At 38.5% G+C, this 23714-nt stretch overlaps 1 protein-coding gene across 4 annotated transcripts in view; it reads left to right on the forward strand.

Moving 5' to 3' along the window:
• The window catches only part of PLCB1 (phospholipase C beta 1), a 408910-nt gene that overhangs the window by 327222 nt on the left and 57974 nt on the right, over window positions 1-23714 (forward strand). For all 4 annotated transcript variants that reach the window (XM_074912346.1, XM_074912588.1, XM_074912436.1 and 1 more), the window contains 10 exons: window positions 965-1069; window positions 1817-1926; window positions 7006-7138; window positions 7967-8020; window positions 9569-9788; window positions 13522-13702; window positions 15836-15912; window positions 16004-16093; window positions 18338-18395; window positions 19497-19583. In XM_074912346.1, coding sequence (XP_074768447.1) covers window positions 965-1069; window positions 1817-1926; window positions 7006-7138; window positions 7967-8020; window positions 9569-9788; window positions 13522-13702; window positions 15836-15912; window positions 16004-16093; window positions 18338-18395; window positions 19497-19583 — 1115 coding nt within the window. The remainder of the gene's footprint in view (window positions 1-964; window positions 1070-1816; window positions 1927-7005; window positions 7139-7966; window positions 8021-9568; window positions 9789-13521; window positions 13703-15835; window positions 15913-16003; window positions 16094-18337; window positions 18396-19496; window positions 19584-23714) is intronic.

The raw sequence follows: 23714 nt of genomic DNA on the forward strand, positions 1-23714 counted from the left end.
TTAGAAGAACAGCTTCAGCCATGGTGCGGGAGGCACCAGTTTGTGAGGCACTGGATGCAGCTTTGCAGCACTCCAGTGTTCTAAGGGTTTGCTGGGGCTGGAATTCCTTTTCCTCCCATTCCTACCTGTGCACTTCCATCACTGTCTTTAAACTGGCATTGATACGTCTGACCTTATGGTGAGGCATTTGGGAGAGCTAAATTGATGGAAAATTCTTCACAGTTCCTGAAGTTTGCTTTTCCTGGAGTTTAGCTTGCTGAGCTGCCTATCTATAAAGTCAGAAAAGTGTCAGTGAATAAGAGAAAGAGCAGGAGATGGTGAAGGTAACCGGGAGAAAGGGTTTGGGGCTGCCCCATCTGTGGTGCCTCACCATTAACTTGGCTAAGCTGCACTGTAATGTGTACCCTCACTCTTACAAGACAGACAGCTTTTGAAACAGGCTGAAAATACTCTTTTTTCGGATGTATTTCTAAGGTTGGTCACATGATGGGATTCATACACACATGCACTTCATAGATATAGTGCCATATTGGTTTTTAAATTAGATACTGTGCTGTGGGTGGACTACTACATTTCAGTTTTAATTGGCTGTTCAGATTCCTGAGTACTATGAGGGTCACTTTTGAAAATTAAATAAGAGCAACAAAACTATAAAAAAATCCAGCCAAAGGTAATAAAATGGAATGTATCAAAAATTCTGTAAATGACAATTTTTAACGTTATTCACTGAGGTAAAAATAAAGGCACAATACTATTTTAAACTGCAGTGTCACGTGCCTTTCCAACAGTCCCTTGTCTGTGTACTTATCTCTGAAACCCTTCAGGTAAATCTTTCCCTACCAGAGGTCCCTGGGGTTGTTTGCTCAATTGGAGCCACACTATAAATAACAAATGATAACACAATTACAGTGGAAATGCCTGTGGAAGCGTTTATGCTCTGAACTGGTTGTTTCTTATTCTGCAGGCTATCACTACATCTGTTTGAGGAATGAGAGGAACCAACCTTTGACACTGCCAGCTCTCTTTGTGTACATAGAAGTCAAAGACTATGTACCTGATACTTACGCAGGTAATTCTGTGACATTTCCCTACTGGGAAATATAAAGGTTAATTAAAACACAGTGTGGTGTAGATGACTTGCCATATTGAGATAACAGTCCTGTGAACAAATCTTTGCATCTGGTGGATCATTATGTCTCATCACTCATACAAGATGGCTTGATTTACAGCGGCCTGCCTGAGGTTTAGGATTAAGGCCAACTCTTTTATTTTCAGAAGACCTTGTGTGACTCTAAGGAGGAAATACCCCAGGCGTTTACCATTGAAACACAAATGAAATTTTGCTTACATGACACAGTAGTATATAACTGTTTCCTAAGAGGAGGAAAGTGCTGTGCTTGATGTAAAGCATGGAATCAGCTCTAAACAAGGATAGGTTTAAAGACCATACTGTGCATCAGCAGTGAAAAACAGTATTCCGTATAGCTATTTTTTTAAAAAACAGGATTTTTACTAATACTCCTCTGTGTCTCATGTTAAAGAAGGATCCTAACTGCCTGATGCTGTAAACTTTGAAAATCCAGCATAAAATACTGCGCAGAAAATTCATATCCACAAGACCCAAGCACAGGCTCAAAGAGGGTTTGCATTAGAGTATTTCTGCATGGTGTACTCCCCTCTGCTGTTGTTTCTGGGACCTAGGAGTACCTATCAGCAGCAGATCTGTATGAAAAATGTGGTCTCATTCTTAAAACCTGAGGAACACTGGAACCATAACGTAAGAGTTTTGAAAGTGAAGTATTTGCATTCTTTCTAGACGTGATCGAGGCCTTATCCAATCCAATCAGATATGTAAACTTGATGGAGCAGAGAGCTAAGCAACTGGCTGCACTGACTCTGGAAGATGAAGAAGAGGTAAAGAAAGAGGTAAGGGAGGATTCAGTCTTTGCAAATTATGTTATGGTATTTAAAAGCACCTACTTTGCTTAGAAAAACAAATATTGGAAGTCCCTGGGAATTGTATCTGTTGACTACTTGAACATCTGTAAACATCTCATCTAGAATGAGACCAGGGTCCATTACAGCTGAGAAGCATGGCACTGTGTGTGGTTTCACTGAAGGCATCACGTTGTACATGTAGCAAGATGGTGTTCAGAGCCAAAGAGGCACCAAAAGCTGTCATGTGTATGCTGATTTGCAACTTTGTAATGTAGTAAATGACATATTTGTAAGTCATTGTCTATTGTTTTCCAATGTGATGATGAAGTTTCCTTTACAAAAAAAAAGACAACTCTCTGTCAGTAGCTTTTCCTGAAAATACCACAAATTTTCCAGAATTTCAGACTCTGTTTCTGGAGAGGTTATTCTGTTCAGAAACATCTGTGTACCTCAGATTATGATGTCTTTATACATTCTCCATGAGCAAATGTGCCCTAGAGACCCAGTATAATCATACAATAATTTAGATGGGAAGGGGCCTCTGGAGGTCAACTGATACAACCCTTCATAGATCTTACAAAGAGTAGAGGGAGGAGACCCCAGAGTAAATAAATGTTCAGGCCTATTCTAGTTTAGCTGAAACCTGTGGGGGCCACATTTTCAGTTTGTAGGTATCTCTTTGGGTTTATGTGGTTACCTATGGACTAACCTGCAAACCCTGTTTTTCTGTATAGTTGGAAGTGTTGTGCATACAAATGCATATGTTATTTCGAGCATAATTGAGATTACTGGCAGTCCAGCTTTAGTTTCTGACCAAATCCATGCACATTCAAATGTTCGTTCTCTCTGTTCCGGACATTGTCACTGGGATGTCTTCTAGCAGTGTTTGAAAATATCCACCTTGTCTTTTAAAGATTGCTTGTGTCAGATGTGAGACACATCATGTGAATCAAAAGCCACTCGGTACAGTTCTCCAGCGAAGATGGAGAGGTGCTTTGTAATCCTAAACTGCCCTCAGCTCTGGTGCCTGTCTTCTTCAATTCTCAGATGTGCAAAGCCTCACTGAACTAGATTTTGTAACCAAGAATACATTCCCAAAGCAGACCAGATGAGTGAAAGTCATTACAATTCAGTGGCCAACAATTTACTCTTTGTGCAGTGTCACAAGTTCTTCTGAATGAGGACACTGTGAAATGCTCAATAGTATCTTAGACATTTATCTAGGACGCTCTACACATGAGATTCTATTTTAATAGAAAAGTCTTTTTATAACATAATCCTTTAAATACCTTAGAGGTCATTTTTACTTTTGAAAAAGTACAGATTTTCCCAATCTGTACAGGCTTATTTGTCATTTAGAAAAATTCTGTCACAGAGTGTCTTCTAAAGCAAATGAGAACAAGGAAAGATGAATTACAGTGCTCAGGTAGTGCTACCATCTGTCAAGGAGCTTGAAAGCTCATTGGATAAAGGAGCTTGTTTTGGAGTAGCAAAGAAATATTTTTAAAAGAAAACTGTAGTGATTGTAGTGATGCGTTTGCTAAAAATGTATAACCATTCAGTTAGATGCAGTGGCAAGGGACAGGGACAAAACTGCCACTTTAAGTGGCAATCTAAATATGCCATTGTTACCTTCTATTTATAAACGCCCATTCTGGGTAAGGTATTTGACAGCTAGGCTGTACCTGGAAATCTTGAGTTGCCTGATGATGTTATGTGATGTTAACGTTTTCTTCATCAGTCAGTCGGACTTCTGTTCACTTACATTGGCCCACGAGAATCGCACTGGTTAACAATTGCAAGTACGTTTGCTGGCAACAAAGCTAAATAAACCCAAGTATGTTTGGCAGAAATGTACACATAAGTGCACCTGGATTCAATTTTCCTATGGACAGTTTCAAATTTACAGACTGTAAATATTTGTATGCAAAGCTGTGCTGTCTCCCAGCCCAGATTCCACCTCCCCACACCTCTTTCCCTCCCCTCACACACATTTATTTATCTGAACTGAGTTCTTGCAGCTGCCGCAGGAAAAGTGAGAGGTTTTTTCTTGGCTACCTAGAAGTGCAGATTGCATCTCTGTAAGAAGTTCCGCCGGCTTCTCGCAAAACAGTAGTCAAATAAGCTACCTAATACTCAATTGTTTTGAACTAATAAACTAGTCTTCTTTAGGCTTCAAATTACACTGCCTATTAATTATCAGTGTAACAACATAAAGGAAGAATGCTGAAGAACTGACAAAATTTACAGCATCTTTTCTGTATCTATTTGCAATGTTCCTGTCATGAACGTAACATGTATTCCTACCTTTAGCTTTCTGGTCAGTTCTTGCTTTCCAGCCTGGCCTTAGAACAGCTATTTCTGCAGAATGAAAGCATAGTAATACCTGCAGTGTGGGTTTCGCACCTTTAACTGTACTTACCTGAACACAGTGTAAATTTTTAGGAGCATACATGTAGTGGAGGTTGCCTTCTCTTCCCCTGGTGTCCTTTACAGACAGGAGGAATAAACCATAGAAATTTGCAGAGAGTTCCTTGGGATGAATTAATCCCAGCCTCAAGCAGATCAGTGTGACTAGTTGCTACGTTTTCATCCCCACAGTCATGGGAGCAGAAGTGTGTAGGGGTCTAGAGAAAGGTAACCAGAGTGAAATGTGTTTTGGCTGTGCCTGCTGGTGTACTGTCCCTGGGCCTGCATGTTAATTCCCACTGCAGAGTGTGGGAGTCAGGAAGCCTCGATGGCTCGTTAATGTGTCTGACATGGAAGCAGCAGAGCATCTTACCTGTTGTTTCTACCCATAAAACAATGTTGAAATGGAAACTGTTGGTTTGCGTGCCTGGATATAAATCAAATGAATCCAGTTGGCTTCTTTGGTTAAATAAAACGATTTTGATAGGGAAAGTAAACAAAAACATCTTTAGGAGAGCAGCTGCACTTAGCATATCTGATGCCACTATTTAAAATGAAAATTCCGGCATAATTTTGCAAATAATGATCACACCAAGTTACAGTAATGGAAATTAACTTGATCTGACACTTCCTGTAGGGAGACCTTGCTTACACTTGCTTATGCTTTGCCAAGGAGGATGGAGGCAAACTGATTTAAGAACTGCCCACCTAGTCTGACAGCGCAGTACAGAGATCTCCCAACCCCAATACATTGCAGCTCCTTTTCTCTATTGAAATAAAAATAGACCATATAATATGCACCTGTAAACGTATATATCTTTCTACTTAGTAGATACACTGTCCTGCAAAAGACACGACAACATGTGGCCTATAAGCCATTTTCTGTGAATATTAAAACTATAAATTGTAAGGCTAAATTATATCATGTTTTTAAAAGAGGCTAAAAAATTCTCCGCTAAGGAAAACTCATGTTTACTTTAGCATTGTGTGCTGAATTATGTGAAGAGAAAGTGCTTTTTAATGAGATTAGATTGCTTGATGTAGTGAAAATTACTCTTTATTCACTTCCTGATCCTGTCTCACATTTCTGCTTTGTTTCTGAAAACAGATGTTTTATGTCCAAAACTGACAGGCTATATTAATAGTTTCTCAACAAGCTGTGATGCAGCATTTTGTGCCACATACAAACCTCATCCCAAAAGAAGAAGATAATACCCACTTTCCCATGCAGTGGCTTTTGGGACACAAACTTGCCAGAAGTTAGGAATTTTGGCTTTATTTGTATTAAATGTTGATGATCTATGTAGCAAGCATTGTTTTTATTAAACTAATGAATTGCCTCCTGTTAGGAACATATTTTAAGGAGAATTGAGGTGATGACCATGTCTCTGTGTGTTTCTCACAGCTACAGCTTTTGCCAGTCACATTGTCCTACTGTCATAAATGTTGGCTAGATCATGTTTTTCCTTTTTTATTACAGTCATTCCTCCTTGATATAAATGAAGTTGTTGGCACTGGTTTTCAATTGCATCATGTTTCTGACTACAGTATCTCTCTCCTGTCATTTTGGTAAAAATAGGCTGTGGAGACAGAAGTCTTTTTTTCAATATACAGTATGTTGTCAGGGCCAAGATGAAGGAAATCAGCAGCAGGAGCAGTACAAAACAGATCAAAATGTATTTTGCCTCTATTGATACAGTGCAGGCTGATATTTTGCAAGTGTGGAGTAATCAAAGGGAAAAAACCAGTTGTGGTATCCTGCCTCTGCATGTAATGTGATTACCATCAAAGAGTGAGATGTGAGCAGCTGAAGGAACAAATCCAAAACTACCCTGAGATGCCATGGCAACTGGCCCCTTGCAGGGACAGCAGGAAGCAGGGCTTGGCCATTTCAAAATAAAAATTGCTTTGAATGACCTTCTGTTTGTTGAGTGCTGGGTGCTTGCTTAAAACCTGATGGTCACAAGGAAAATGATAAGATGTTCAGTGCATGATACAGCATACGCTGTAAGCCTGAGCCTTTAGAAAACTGGAGAGAAAGAAAAGATTGTGGAAAATGCTTAAATATTTGGATACCACAGATGTATTTATGCAGCAGGATGGAGGTACTGTTTACATATTATCCTTGGAGTGTAATTACAAGAATGTAAGATCTTGGGAATCAGATGTCTCTGTTCCGTAAGAACGGTGAATAATGGTAGTGCTGTGTGTATCTATGAAATTTAAAAGTAATTCTGTGTATGTGTTTTGTTCACAGCAGGGATTTGAGTAGCATTTTCATGCCAGCTTCTACGTTATTTCCAGAAAGGTTTTATGAGAGAACAATGCTTTTCAATAAAATACGGATTACACATCTGGTGCAGCTAATATATACTGTACTGAAAATCGTCCCTGATGAGTTATATCCATTTAAAATAAAAACACTTTTTCAGAATAATACATGCTCTGTTTCTTCCTGAAATTTACCCTGCAAAAATGAACCACCTGGATTACCATGGCTCTTAAGGATATATTTTTGGTGTGTTTTCTTTTAGAATGATTTATATATAACATTTACAGCATTTTACATTTTTAAAAAGAGGCTAAACTAGACCTGCAAATAAGTAATTTTAAGTCTGCTAGTTGGGAAGAGTAATGTAAATCATTATGTATTTTCAGATTGACCATGGAGATGCACCATCTGAAGCTAACAATGAACCTAGGCCAACACCAGCAGAAAATGGAGTAAATTGCACTGCCTCTCTCACACCGAAGCCAGCAACTCAGGTTGTCCACAGCCAACCTGCACCAGGTAAAAAAAAAAGGAAAACAAAAAAATCTTATCTTTTCAAAATAAATCTGGATAATAATTTTTTATGTGCTTTGCGTTTAAAGAACTTTGGTTGGTTGGTTTGGTTTTATAAAACAGGTAGAAATTTTCCCACTACTTTTTGTATGCTGTTAGGGCCAGTCTTCTTCAGATATACACATACCCTCTATTTAAGAGGTGCTTTTGTGGTGGAACTGAAGTTCATTGCAAGCAAGAAAATTTGCTGGGATTTTTTTGTTATTGCAGGTGCAGGCATCTCTTTAAATTGTTTTTATAAATGTGCCTAGTTTATGCATGTAGTTACATCTTATTCCACACACAAAATAGTCTTAGATTCTTACGTATTTTGTATTGACATATCTCCTATAACAAATGGTTGTTAAACCACATTGTTTATAATTTTATGATGGCAGTCTTCATAGGTTTGATCTAACTGATTTCCGAGGAGCTGGATTCATCTTGTGTACAGAAATTTTGCACTGACATCATACTGTAGGGCAGTTGTACTAACTGTCAGCCTAATTCTACTTAAATGACTCATATAAGTGGTATCAGTGAGTTAATAACATCCTCCTCACAAGTAAAACACTGAAGCTCAGGTGGGTTTTCAGAAGGTTCCCTTTTTGTGTTGGTTCACAGCATTCGTGTTGCTGCTTTTCTGCTCAAGATATGTGTTTTCTCAAATGATTAATAAATGCCCATGTCAGTGTATGTCCTGTGTCACCTGTCATGTTTTAATAGGCAGTGAAGCAGAACAGTAATGGCTGTTGTTTTAAAAGAATTAGAATTAGTCGTTTCTTTTACCTCTAGGTTCGGTGAAAGCACCTGCAAAGACAGAAGATCTTATTCAGAGTGTCCTCACAGGTAATAAATATACAGTTCACACTGCATGAGCAATACACATTTTTATCAAGAGAAACATATTCTTTATAAAATAGGCCATCTGGCTTAGACATTTATTTGAGTGATTAGGAACTACAGTAACTCACAGAAAACATACGTACCATGTTTTCCTCCTCAGCTTTGAAGTTATTAAATGTTTGAGCATGTGTTTCAGGAGATCAGTATTGAGTGCGAACAGGGAATTTTTAAAAAATATCCCGCTGTTGTAGTTTCACAAGCACAACATTACCATGTAATGCAGATGAAAGACCAGCATTTTTATGAGAACAGAAGCTAAATTTGCTCTGAATATTGTGAATAGTAGTGAAACCATCTTATCTTCCTTAGCCTTGCAATGTTCCCATCCCTCCTACAAAACTGAAAATACGATTCCATTGAGCAAACTGGCCTGTCAGTTAGATTGTGCCCTACTGTTCAATTGGGAGTCATGTCCTCCAGCTTGAAGCTAGAGTTTAGATTGCAAACCTTATAAGTTAGTTTATTTTATACTCATTCTCCTATATCAGAACTATGTCCAAATCTTGTGTAGACCTACATTTAGGTGCAGAAAATAGGTAAGACACATGAAATTCAGCATGTTGGTTGTCCCTTATTCAGTCTCCCACATATGCAGTAGAAAGAGGCTGGCCTAGATTGTGGGAGAATCTGCCGGCCTCATGCAATCAGTCTGTTGTCTGGGAAGGGGTCTTCAGTCTGACTTTTCCAGAGCTGTGACCCCAGATCACTCAAGCCATCATTCCCTCCAGCATATTTTTGTTTTGTTTTCTTTTTATTGCTGATTTGGAGTGAGCTCATGCAGGTCAGGCTAGCAGACAAGGAGCTCAAGCTGTGACCTGGGTTCACAGAGCAGGACATCCTTCATAGCTGCTGTTGGAGTGACAGCACTGGAGCGCAGTTCTCAGCATTTAGCTACCCATCCTTTGCTGGACTGGCAACCAGATGGCTGTGACTCCTCTGATGCAGGGGCTCCATCAAGAGAGAAGTGAAATCTCTCCTGAGACGCCGTGACGATCCTGGGACCGATGCCTCCAGCCAGTGCCCAGCCCAAGGCGGCTGAAGAGCTGTTTGTAAAGGGAGTTTGGGCATCAGCATGTTACGTAGCTCATCCAGAGAGAAGAGAGACTTGAAGTGTTGGTACAGTGGCTACAAAAAAGGATCTGTGGTCATATTTATGTAAAATCATGTTTCTTTATGTTGGGCTGATGGGCATCTTTTGCATCTGAAAGGGGTTGAGGAAAGAAGGTACATGGTTTTTATTTTGCTACACATCTTGGTTTTCTAAATTTTCATCTCAATTCTTACTCTTATATCAGTTAAATTTGCCACAGTATTTTCAATCTGATTAGCTTATTTCCAGATAAGTCTACTCAGTTTAAGCTACCACATTTCACCTACCTGCAGTAAACAAGCATGCTTTGTTTCATTCCTGCTAATGGCAATTCCTGGGTTCTCTGACTGAAATAGTACTTTATTAGAAAATGGAAGTGGCTTTTGTTATTTTCATTGCAGAAGTGGAAGCACAGACTATAGAGGAGCTAAAACAACAGAAGTCTTTTGTTAAGCTTCAGAAGAAGCACTACAAGGAAATGAAGGACCTTGTAAAGAGGCACCACAAGAAAACCACTGACCTTATCAAAGAGCACACTGCAAAGTATAATGAAATCCAAAATGACTACCTGCGACGGAGAGCAGTTTTAGAAAAAACAGCAAAAAGGGACAGTAAGAAAAGGTATGTTGAACATAGCTTTCCCATTCTTAGTATTGGAGATCTTTACTCAAGTCTTCTTTTATAGTAGACAACTAATATGGAGGTGACATTAGAGCACAGAAAAAAATCGAAAGCAGCAAGATTTCTAGGTAAAATGAAGTCAGAGCCTTTGATACGGAAATCATCAGGAAAAGCCCTCTCCATATGATGGGCTGCTTCTCTGCTAGAAGCCAGATAAGTTGTTCACCATGTTATACCTCTTCCCCTGTACATGAGGGCATTGGTATGGGTATGGGTATGTGACTCAGCTGTACTCGTAACAGCAGCCCATGGTTAGGTGGTGAGCTTAATTTCAGGAACCAGGCTGCAGCGTGAAAAAACTCAAATCCATCTGGATAAAGCATTTTACTTTCCTACTCAGGTCAGCTGCAGCACATTTTGTCACAGCACCCTATCTTCTCCCATGCTGATCTCCTTTAGAAGAAGGAGTATCAGTTCCATGGAAATTTCTGCCCCACATTTAATAATATAACTTCAGAATATAGCATTTTTTTTCAAGCAAGAAGTTTGTGCAGCCAGCACGCATGGTCATCCTGCCCATATTAAGCAATTGGTTTACTCTGGGCCACCACAGTGTGCTGTCTGGTGGTGGAAGAGACTCAAGTGTCAAAACAAGAACAAGACTTTGTCCTCTTTTATGCTATTTATGGGTAAAATGGATATTCTGAATTTGGGGATGAATAGCATTGTCTCCAAGTTAGAACCCTGGGAAAAACACATGCTAGAGTAGGCAACATCAGATATATAATCAGGTGAAAGAAGCACACAAAAGTTATTAACATCTGTCTACTGATTAAATTATGATTGATCCAGACTGCTTGGGGGTCACTTAGTGATTGCTTGGCTTTACCTCTCCATGCACATCCCTTCTGTGTGATGTCTCTAAGTCTTGCATTGCCCTATCTCTTCATGTGTGCTAATACAATTTTTATATTATATTAGTTCATATTATTTGTAATAGGTAATAATAAAAAAAAAAAGACTTGTATTTATCATGATCAGTTTGAAATGCAAAGACTGTTATGACATTAATTTTTCCACAATTATTGTCTTGTTCATATGGTAAATAACTATATGTTAATAAAGATCAATTCTTAACTCATGACAAATCATATGCACACATAGATACAATCAGTGTCTGATACTGTTTCAATTTAATTTTTGTTTCTCCCATTAGTGCAGAATTCTCATTTTAACATAATTTATATTTTAAAGTAATTAGATAACCACAGAAGTCCTTTAAATTTTACATAAAATTGATATAGCTGCAGTTCTTAAATATGAAGATATTGAATGAACATTAAAAAAATTACTTGGTAATTTTTGGTAGGAGACCATCCGAGAAAAAAGCTGCAAGCATACTCTGGCTGCCAACCTTGTTGATAGTACCTCTAAATGTAGGTGACTGGAATTCAGGCCATAATTTGTCCCTAGGAAGGAGCTTGTTCATTTATGCTTGCCTGATGACAAGAATGTCATTAGGCCCTATAAGAGCTTGACACTCATATCTATCTTCAGCTGGCCTCAACTGTTGCCAATTTTCAGTCTTCTGGGCTCTACACTTGAGTTTAACAAACTCCCTTAATGCCTGATTGTCAACTGCACACACAGTGATATTTCATCATCGATGTGTGTGACAGATAGTAGCAGACAAAACGACGTCATGTTTCTTTCTTTTCTCTAGCATATTCTATTCAAATTGAAGAAGAAAGTCAAACTGTATAAATAAAAATGACTCATTTATCTTTGAGTAAGAAGGATTTTGGGTTTTTTATTTTGTTATGATCTGACCATAAATCATTCATGATATCGGGCAATAAAACCCTGCAGTCTATTACAAGGAGCTGTCACAGTGATTTCAGAGATGTGAAGTTTTATGTGCGGATACAGAGAAATCTGAAGGTTAAAAAATCTGTGGTTGAATTTTAAAAAGGCAGGAATATATTTTTAGGGAATTTCAAACTTGCAAGTACATATTATCTCAAGCAGCAGACTTCTAATAGAATACTGCAACCCAAGGAAAAGGTGATTTTTATCATTTTAAATCATTACTGAAGCTATTTGCCTGTAACTGCAAAATACATATCACTACGTCAGGAGTCCCTGTAACAGATTACCAGAAAAATGTGTTGTCTCTGGTCAGAAGCAATCGATGTTTCACGCCCTTGTCTAAAATCGGGCCAAGATTCAGTAAAGCCATTGTCTATGGGAAGTTTGAAGTATTTATTTACACACATGCACAAGTGTTTTGCTGGTGTTGTTCTGAAGTTTCTTTAATGGTCATGTCCCTTAAAATACAGTATTTTAGCCAGCATTTAGAAACAGGCCTTTTTTTTTTTCCAAAAAATACAAATGTCAGCTTTAAAATGTATAGTGTTAACAGCATAATGTGCTGACTTTAGTATTCATTAATGCTGCCTTCTAGCTCTGTTATTTAAATTATCCTCACCTATCACACTGACACCACTTAACCTCTTAGCAGAATATTCAAATACAATAAAAACAGAAGAAATAAAAAGAGGCTACCTTGGGGTTTGCATCCTCAGACCGACGCAAGCAGCTTCCATTAGTTCAGTTGAAACAACTCTAGTTGACAGCAGCTGCAAACATGAACTTGGAAGAGGGAAGAGAGGCAGCCAGTGTAGAAAGTTCTCTGCATTGTAATCTCTGCAAATTTCTGAGTAGCAAACTCATTTTCCTCACAGTGTCAGCCCTCTCTGTTCAAGGTTTGGCTGTATTGTCCATCTCGTGCACTGTTCTGAGGTTTCCCAGGCAACTGATAAAACACTTGAGTACAGCAGTAAACGCAGCAGCAGAACAGGGATGCAGCATAATTTTTTTTTTTTTAAAATATATTTTTCCTGGGTTTAGTTTAGTGCTGACCTGAAAGTGGTACTGCTTTTGCTGCTTATTTTTTTCCTTGAGCAGTTTAGTGTCATCATGTCTCCTTTCACAAGTTCATCTATCCTTCCTTCTGTCTTAAGAAAGGAAAACAAAACAATAAACTGTTACTTAGTGTTGCTTTTTAGCTTCCTCATTATAGTTTTCCTTTGCTCCTGTGTGCTGCCTTTCTGAGGTTTACTCCCCACTGGGGTGTTAACTTTCTTCCTAAAGTCAGCAGTCCATAGGGAACTTTCCTCTGTGTGTGCTATGCATGGCATTTCCTGAAGGGGGGAGAAAATACCAAGTAAAGGGATGTTCCTAGCCTTTTAAGCATTTTGAAAATGCAGATGTAAAGTTATGCTCTTAAATTTATTGCTAAGAGCATGGAAGGGTGCCTCAGTTTTCAATATACTTAGCATTCACTATTTCTGCTGGGGACTGTGCAACTTTGAAGTTCAAGTTACATGTCTGGAAGTGGATAAACAAATTCATGGACGTCTGTTTATAGGAAAACTTGGCAGTTGCATTTATAGCTCATTTATACTAGGTCTGGTTAACACCACCATGATGGGTTAGTAAAATGAGGTTTAAAAACAATAGCCATCCCATTAATAAACAACACTATTTTTTTCCTAAAAGATCAAATCTGATTTACTCTAGATCTAAAATCATCTTCTGGCCCTATATGTGGTGCTGACAAACTTCTTAACAGGTTACATATAACCAGCTGCCTTAAAAGCAGGGTGTCAGTGTGGAGCAGAGTGGTCATGCCTAGTGACTTAGAGTTGGTGGGGGGTGTGTGTCTTTGCAGATCTGAAACGGGCAGCCCAGACCACAGTTCTTCAACTATTGAACAGGAATTAGCTGCGCTGGACTCTGAAATGACCCAGAAGCTAGTCGAGCTGAAGGAGAAGCAACAACAACAGCTGCTAAATCTCCGACAGGAGCAGTATTACAGTGAAAAGTACCAGAAACGAGAACACATTAAGCTGGTACGTTTGTTATGTTGTCTGCTTTTCTTTAGTGATCTCAGGGTGAGTAATGAAAGCAGCAGTGGGGCTTCCTCATACTTGGAGTCCATTTCAGAGCTTGATTTCTCTGTGGTCTGCTGCAACTTCAAGGGGTTGTTGTGTCACTTTGTCACTAACACTTCTCACAACTTGGAAAGCAGAAAGGCAACAAGATTATTACTACTGCTAACACAGAGTCCTTACTTTAGTTGTATAAGTCTCAGTTTACTGCAGCTTTTGGATCATATTCCTGTTTCATTCTGCCCCTTTTTAAATGTGCAATGCTCAAGGAGGCAGGATTAGCTGGAAAATAAATTGAAACACCATGAAAATAAAGAAATGAAAATAGATTCAAATATTGCCCAGGGCACAGAGTTGTGCCAGTGTTGCTATTGCTGATGAATGCTTTGAGGGGATGCAGGACATACTCTGTATACGGCAAAGAAATATTTTGCATCCCTCAGTCGAAGCCAACTTGAGTTTTTACAGCTAGAGTTTGGCTGACAGCTACAGAAGGATCATAGGCCCTCTGAGCTGAAATAGAGGAGCTTGGGCAGATGGCAGCTGATGCTGATGGATCTTCTCAGACAGAACATTTTTAAAGGGTGTTATGGGAGTGCAAACTGTTTCTAAACTCTGGACAATCCTCTCTCACAATTTTTTTCTACTATATGATGTTTTGCCTCATTACTGTTGGTTGAAGTGATTTGCCTACTCTGCCCTGCCATCCAAAAATAGCAGGTCAGAGGAGTGATATGTGTGGATATCTCTCAGTGAGGCCTTTTCACAAATCCATTCCCGTGGATCATAGTACAGAGCTGTGATTCCCAAGTAGTGTCCTGTTTATCACCAGTTCTATGTAAATCACAGCTGCCCCAGTGTGGGTGCATGGACACAATTACCTGTGCCACAGGGAGAGAGTCCACATTTCAAGTAACAATTGTTGGCTGCATCTCAGAGATCTTAATTTTTATGAAAATGAACCACTTTGGACTCCCATAGTTGGGTTTATATTATAAGCTAACTTATTTCTCATTTCCAAATGAGAAATGGCAGTTCTCAAAGCAAAGTTACATTTTCAGGCTTGTCCAGTTAGGTACTGTCAGGATAAATTCATTTTTAGCACAGGATCTTCAGACAGTTTTTTTCTGAGCTGTGCAGAAGTTAATATTCCAATTAAAATCTGCCTTGCAGCTGATTCTTTCTGATGTCTTTCTTTTAGAGGAGAGCCTATTGTTGGTATCTTTCCTTCTTTTATCTAAGGAATGAAAACTTAGATCAGAATAGCTAGGCATTATTAAACACTCTGGTTCATCATTCTGAGAGGATTATTTTACAGTTAGACTTAAAATAGAGGGGGTGATCAAACCAAACTGGTTGCATTTCCCACTTTAATTCACTGTTCATTGAACATGCACACAAGCCCTGTCCATGTGTCTCTCCTGTCAGCGTCACCACCACAAGCGTGCTTTTTGTTAGCAGTTTCAGCACAAATGAGGTTGGACCCAGTTCTGCACAGCCGATCTCAAACCAACAACTCAGATATTTTGAGTCCTTGATTCTGTGATCAGAATGTAGGTTATGCTTATCTGTGCTTAGCCTTCTTAGCTATCATGCATGAATTTTCAATATACACCAGACCACCCTGAAATCCAGGCTGTTCCCTGTAATAACGCTCGATGCAAGAGGAATGTTTTCAGCACTCCCAGAAAACCTTGAATATTCAGTGACACAGGAGTTCAGTTCGTCATTTATATTGTGTAAAATCAGTTTGTGACCATTTATGAATTATCATAGGCATTTTAATTCTGAGCAAAGGTAAAATCTGCAATATGTATTTTGCTTTTACATTTAATATTCTGACACTGTATCACTCTGATGCACAGAGAAGCAGTAGTTTCTATGTAAGTTGGACATACGCAAGTCTGGCTGAACTCCACAAGTTAAGAATGCATTTACACTGATAAGAATGTTTACTGGCTTTTGATCGTTGGTAATTAATCAGAGAATGGTGTAACTCATGTCTGCTACAGACTTTCGAAGAAACTTAGAGGCATGTGTGATGTTTAGCTGAAAATACAGATTTTTGTTTCTTGTGATTTTTTTTTTTTTTAGCTTATTCAGAAGTTGACAGATGTAGCAGAGGAGTGTCAGAACAGCCAGCTAAAGAAACTGAAAGAAACCTGTGAAAAGTAAGGTGCTATTCCTCTTATAATTGATTACTACTCTGTATGGTTTTTATTTTGATACATTTTGAACTTGCCTTTATTTTTTATGCTTTAGAGAAAAGAAAGAGTTGAAGAAAAAAATGGACAAGAAGAGGCAGGAGAAGATCACAGAAGCAAAATCCAAGGATAAAAATCAGATGGAAGAGTAAGTGTATCCCTAGATCCATATCCTTATATGTTAGGAGGAGAGAAGATTTTTGCACAACTGGGAAGTCACGGAAAAGTCTCATCCCTGAATGCAAGGGAGCTTTTAGTTGGGCTGTAATACCTCCCCAGAGCAGTGGAGGCCTTCTTACTTCTGCTGATACTAATTTAATTTCCTGGGATTAATCTAATCTCCTGTTCTGCAAGCATTGACAGTCTGTGGTCAGCTGCAAAGGTGCTGATGTGTGCTATGGGGACATGATGATGAGTGGCATGACAGAGCGATTCACCAAGATGCTGTTAATCCAGACACTATTCCTCTGAGTATAAATAGACTTAGCGGCTTCAGTTCCTGCAGGGTTTAATTTCACCTTAACTTAGGTTTTTATTTGTGAGTTATCTTATCTTAACTCCGTTAAAGCTGCTCTCCAGAAGAAATAGCAGCAACACAGAGAGTAGGTTTGCTCTACTTTTGTGATGAATTCCCCTCAGATGCTGTGCCACTGATTCTCTTCCAGTGACAGTATTATGCAGTGTGCAGTCTCTTCGGGTGGAAGAGAGAGGAAAGCTGAGCTCCGAGGGTGCAACAGGGACAGGAATATTAATTTCATTTATGCACCAGCAGACAATACAAACTGTAGTTGTGCAAGTTGATCATATTCTTCCCAAGGGCACAGTATCTAAGTTTGTTTGTCCTCCTTCATTTGTTTTGGCAAGCAGCTCAAAAAGAAAACAGAGCATTTTAATCTTGCACTGTTTGCTAGGATATTCTTGTTACCAGTCTTTAATAACATTTAAGGACAGTTAAAAGTACAGGAGGAACAAAACCAAAGAAAAATCCAGAAGATCTGAGTTTTACCAGGTAACAAAGATACAACTATGTTTGGTTTTTACAGGTAAAAATGTTTATACAGGTTTTGGAGCCTCTCAACATAGAATCTGTGTGTTTGGTAACCTTGACAGAAGGTCACACACACACTGCATCAGATCATTTAAGAATCAAGATTATAGAATTTTAATAAAAATCCTAGAAAAAAGATAAAATGAGAATAATTCATTATAAAAAAAGGAGAAATACTTAATATAGTTAGAGCTGGTCAGAGCGCGTGGAACTCATTAGAAAATAGTAGTCATTACGAAAATGTTATAGCAGTAAAAATCAATTGCAGTAGGAAATTATTTGCTGAGAAGTTAATGAGGCACTACTGAGAGAGGCTCAGAAGCAGACAAGTAGGAATTCTTTTTGGTTTTCCTTCTTTTTTTTTTTTCTTTCATTTTTCCCAAGGGCTTTCCTTTGCCAGCCTTTTCAAAAGAGCCTTTGGGAAAGGTGAGATGGGAACTACATGAGAAACACGGCTTTCCTCTGTCAAGTACTCCCACAGTAGGACAGAGAGTAGCAAGACCTTCTGGTGAATTCCATTTGAGTCATCCAGGCTAGGCTGTTGTTTATATAAAGCTTTTACACAAATTTGGGAAAAAATATTACACAGAAATAACACATTGTATTGATTGTTCTTATTTTTTGTACTTCCTACATGCACCCAGGGCTTGTGTACCTACCTAAACAAGTCAGATTTTAGTGCCATGTGAACAGCAATTCACTGTTCTTGACTTAGGTAATCAGGTTTTAGAGTACTGTTCTGATACTGGTCAACTCAAATAACCATAGATTGTTATTTTATGTGCATTTATCCCTTTGGGGGTTCTCATCTTCAGCCTTTGGCCAATGGTTACCTAATTATCTCACAGCATCACTTAAAGTTCAATTATTTTCTCCAAGTTCATCTTTATGTGGTTTACATAGGAGAGCTGGGGACTGGAGTCAAGTCTGTCCTGCTCTTTGTGGGAACTTTGCCCTTGTCTCTGAGATGTCACCAGCAGTATCTGCTCCCTGACAGAGACTGTTTCTCTACTACATAATGTGCCACAATGTGGCAGTGTGCATCTACTGATGATAGTGAGCTCTCTGAGGCTGACATTTGGGCCTTAAGGAACGCCACCATCACTGGCAGTACACTATAGGAAAAGCCTGTTATGAAGGAGCCGAGGGTTTGTTGTGGTAGATCATGGAGAGGTCCAAGACCTTCATAAAATAAAGATGCAACCTGTTACAAAAGGCATGCTGGATAAAAGTTAAATAGGCAGATCCCTACATTCAAAACATAGCCTTATTTTTTAAGGAGTTGCGGGGGGTTATTGGTGTGGTCTTACAGACTACAATAACTTGTTGATTGCTTCTCCCCAGAGAGAAGACTGAAATGATTCGATCGTATATCCAGGAGGTGGTGCAGTACATAAAACGGGTATGTCAGGATATGTTTATTTTTCATTTGGGGGGGCAAAATGTCAGCTTTCATATTTTAGATCATATTAATCCGCAGGTTCTAAGCTTTATTATAAAGATTCTGCAAGTGCTGATTTTTAACAGATGCAGTGTAGACTTCCCATTCTAGTTAAAGGAAAACTGGAATTTCAGACAGATCTTCATTAATTGTTAGTGTTTGGGGCAGGTTTTAATACAGTTATGATTTCATTTTTTAATATCCTGTGTTTATTCATGAAAAATGTACCGTATTTTTTAATTGGCTTGCTGTCTCATGAATGCAAAAATTGCATAAGTAACTATGAAAGTCAGTTTAGTTGCAGAGTATATTTCAACCTTAATTGCATTTGTGGAGTGGCTGAAATGCGAAAAAAAAAATACTATGAGCTCTGTAAATACAAGTCAAAGAATTTCATTATAGGTGTTAGCTTTCCTGAAGCTATAAGTGGTTTAAACTGGACTGGAAGTATGCATCGCAATGTTTTGATGTATGAAATTACCATGAAACACATGGCACTGTTGAATTCTTGCTTAATTTCAGTGCAGAGATAGTTCAGTTCAAAAGTTGGCCCATTTTTGCTCAGAGAGGCCTTGATTCAGGAAGCAACCTAAAGAATTAGCAAATTATGTATGCTTAATTCCTGTTGGAGTCAGACACATGTCTGAGTGCTTTATTAAAGGAGGAACAAAATTTATCAACATGTTCATTTAGGACTCTTAAGTTACAAATCCTCTTCTGGGAACAATGTCCATCTTACACAGCTTGTACAATAAAAGCTAAAGGAAAATAGCACGAATTTAAAAAATGCATTATTCTTTTAATAGCATTAGAAGTCTACAGTAAGTCCTTGAGACATTTCTGATTCTGAATCCCATGTGTGAAATCTCAGATTCATTGTCCACACACAACCTTTAGAGCAGTTGTGCTCAGGGATGCTTGTGACAATGGTTTACATTAGAACTATTCATACTTTTTGGTGATAACATTTTAATTTTGATGGATGAAATATTTGTTGGAGAAGAGGTGGGAAAGTGAGGATGTGCAGTCTCTGAAAAAAGATTCTCTGCTATTTTCTTACAGCTAGAAGATGCTCAGAGTAAAAGGCAGGAGAAACTTGTAGAAAAACACAAGGAGATTCGTCAGCAAATACTGGATGAAAAGCCTAAGGTAAAGAGTTTTTGAACATAAGTTACACTGCTAAAAAAGTACTTCAGGAAGGAAAGTGTCCTTACAGCAGGTAGGCTGATGTTTAAACATGAGAAAGTCCATTCATAGCATCACAGCCATTGTCTCTGATATTCACTATGAAAAAAGTCAAGTAGCTGACTAGTATGGAGCACCACTTCAAGCCCAGATGTCATATAATGGGGTTTATTTGTCAGTACTCATATTGTTAAAAAGCTTTCAGTGTAAATGGTGCTTCTGACCAGCAGAGTGTGCCCTTCACTCCATTGTGCTTTAGCAGTACGAAAACAAAACACAGTTTACATTGAAAAGAAAAAGAGATATCTTTTTAGCATGCTTGCCGCAGATATTTGTGGTAATTGGTGAGGATATATTTTTGTAAAGAACAATGCGTGTTTTCATAATGATAGTGCTTAATATTCTACTACATTGCTTGCTGGGTTTCCTCTATTTGATTTTGTGCACTGCATCTACACTTAATATTCTGAAATACGGTTTTTGATCCTAAAGATGGCAGGCTAATTCTTGCTCCTAGTGAAGCTGGTGGTAGTTTTGCCATTGACTTCAGTGGAGAAGATTCAGAGTCCTCCACTGGTACACAATTTCCCTGTAGGAGGACCTAGGTAACTATATAATCACAATTCTGTACGGAAGAAGGCTTGTTTTCAGCAGAGTTCATATCTAAGTATGATTCCTTACAGCCCACTGTGTCATGTCTGCTTTCATTTTTTTCTACACTTGTTCAAATGTGTGTTCTAGGCTTCATTTCTTGTCTGTCTCCACAGTCCTAATGTTTCTGTGCTTGTATTACAGCTTGAATTCTAGCATTGGGTGTGAGCTAATGTGTGTTGTCATTTCATTTCTGTAGAATAACCAGAGAATAAATTAAGATAATGGTCTGAATACCTAGAAGTTTACAATAGTTTGGAAAAATAAAAATGTTTGCATTACTAATTTTCTACTCATCTTTTAAAAATTGTGTTTGTGAATAAGCTGGAACTTTTCGATGTCATGGGTATGTGGGCATAAAGACTATACACAATATTACATTTTATATTTGTGCTGTAGGATCATGGGCTTCTCAAGCATGCAAACTAAAAAGCTGGAAATTAAATGCTGGAATTCTAAATTTCAGAGAATAATCTGCTAGTACTTCCAACACTGGCTTTTCACAAATACTTGGGCACTCGATTACTTCTCTGTCTGTGTCCTTTCTTCTTTTTTTCTTGATTTTTTATTTATTTATTGATTTGCCGAGAAGTAGCACAAAGCACTGAAAATTTGTCACTAAGGACTTGGGTTGCATTTTGAAAGCCTGTGCTGGACGGTAGAGTTAGCCTCTTCCATCAGCTGTCCAGGTGCCAAGCATTAGGTCATGGCACAGAGCAGCTCCAGATCCCTTGCCTTCCCCTGCATCTGGCCATCAGTTAGAGCGCTGTGGTAATCAGCACTCCTCAGTCACCACTCTCAATTTCTCCTGAGAAAACCCTCTGCAGTAATGTGCCTCACAGGGCCTGGCTGCAGCTTTTTTTTCCTTTCCCACATACTGAAATGGGCAGACTTTGCTGAATTTATGATGGTATGTGCCTCTCGCTGGCATGAAAGAATTTAGGCAAAATATAATTACTCATTTTATTAAGTCCCTTTTTATGTTTTGCTTCATGTTCATATTTCATACCCATATTTGCTTCCTTAGTGACAGGGCATATGATATAAAATAGATCAAATGATTTCCCAGCTGCAAAGTACCAATGTATTTTATGCAAACAGCCGCCTTTCTAGGGGCAGTTTTTTTAACAGGCCAGTCTCTTGTGCCTCAGTATTCAAACACGCACTAAAATTTATGCTAGCTGTGTTAAAAGCATTTTCTGGCTGTATCAACTCAACTCCTAAAACAAAGGATTTAATATGTTAAAGAGGGAAAGAATTTTTAGTATTTTTACCAATAATTCCATTGGAGACAGATTTGCCATCATCAGTCACTGTAATTTGGTTATTTATTACTGACTCACAGCTTGTTGTATTACAACTTTGTGCACAGAGCTCAGTTATAGCCAGGAGGAATATCTTTTCACAAAGTGTTGCCAACAGACTGCCACACCAGTGAGATTTTTTTTTTTTTTAAGTATGAGTTTGCAGCTTCCTCTGTTGTGGTGTGTGTAGTTCACCAGAAGAAAATTTGCCTTAGAGTGCTGACATTTTAGACAACAGCTTTTAGAAACCGCACAAACTGGATGCAAATTAGTTCCCTGTACTGCAGACAGAGAGCTTGCTTTTTGTTTAAAATATCATGTGTTTAGATGAAAGTACTTAACTCAGGACAGATTTACACCTTTAAACTCTGTCACTCCTTCATATATAGAATTTCTTTTTAATGTTTGGATGTGAGATTGTTTTGCAGCTTTCATTTGCAGGGCTATTGTATAAGAAAATAATTTTAAGATTATCTTATCTTACCTTATCATCTTATAAGAAAATTATCTCAACTTTTAGGCAAAAGGTTGGAAATAGTTCTTCAGCATTTTGTGCTCCTGCTGGAGTCAGTGTAGACATTGGCTTTAATGAACCCAAAATGCCACGACGCTGTATCTGTATAAGTAATGAGGATATTCTTATGACAAACTAATCTCCAATGCTGTAGAAACTAGAAATGGAGTATCATCATCAAATCTCAGTGTGTGTGTATGGAAACAGGCCAGCTGCTCCCACAAACATGTTTGGAAAAGGAGACTATCATCTAATTAAGAAGTCAAATACTGACTGACTCTAGGTTAAAAAATTTCTAACTTGCCATTTTAGTGAAAGCACAGTGGAAACAAATTTCAAAGGCTCTCCTGCCACCATCTTTTTCCTAACACCATCATTACCAAGCAAGGCCATATGTATTTTCTTCTCTGACTCCCCCCCCTTTTTTTTTTTTTCTTACGTTATCTCCTGGCAGCTTTATTATCAGCAACAGCTTGTATTTTCTCTTCTCCCCTATTCTAATTCTTTGTCTCCTCCTCTTCATCACTGATACACATTAAGCTTGTCCTGTCCTTATCTTCTTCCCCTTGGCAGCTTTTCTGCATGCCATGGAGGCTGCTGTAGAAAGACATCTCTTTACACCTCAGTACTGAATTCTGTACGTTAGAACAGTGTGTGACTTCAGATTCTCCACTACAACGTGTGTCTGGCACTCGTTATCTTTTCACAGAGGAGTGCATCAAGGATGGGCATGGTCATTGCATCTCAATTTCTTTGTCCTTGACAGCTTGTGTATCAAATGAAACATAAATCAAGTGCATTACCTTCTCCCCCAACCCTTGCCTCCAATCTCATTGTAATTATAAAAATCAATACACGTGAGACATGACAAGGAATTAATTATTTTTCTGAGAATCGACTCAGTTACAGTAAATAGACCCAAGCCTCCTCTAATTGAAATCAATGAGACTTTTGTTATTCATGTTCATGGATCAGAGTTACACTCAAATCTCAATATAGTAGCTGAGAGTCTTGTGCTCTTGCAGTCACCTCCTGCTCCCAGACGAGTTCACTGGACTCTTTTGGCTTCAGTTGACCAAAATCTTACAACCCCAGCTGTCAAGGAAGATGTAATTCATGGTTCCTCAATTTGTAGCCCAAGTTCATGTTTCTGCTCACACCTACTCTACTCTTCACAACCCCAGCTTAACCAAGACCTGCCAGATGGTATGGTCTCCTGCAGAGATGTGGAAAACGGCACACACACACACACCCCAGGGGGAGGGTGGGAAAAGCTCCCAACAGATCTACAGAAACGCCATAAACTGCGTGAACTTTCTTCAAAGTGTTGTGTCTCTGTGGTCTTTCAAATGAATGAAGAGAATACAGCCTTAAGGTATAAAATCCCTTTTTCTCCTCAAAAAGTATAATGAAAACATTTTTTAAATTTATAAATCAGTTCTTGCTAATGGAAAACACAAGCATCTGATGAATACTAACTCACTTTCAAAGAACATACATTTATTATCTGCCAATTTGACAGGTGTTATTAATTGCACCCAATGGGAGTCGACACTTCTACATCCAATCAATAATTAATATTAACACTGTACCTGAAAAATTTATGGGGACATAAAATGATACATA

Source organism: Athene noctua, chromosome 1 (genome assembly GCF_965140245.1).
Source record: "Athene noctua chromosome 1, bAthNoc1.hap1.1, whole genome shotgun sequence".
Taxonomy (NCBI): Eukaryota; Metazoa; Chordata; class Aves; order Strigiformes; family Strigidae; genus Athene; species Athene noctua.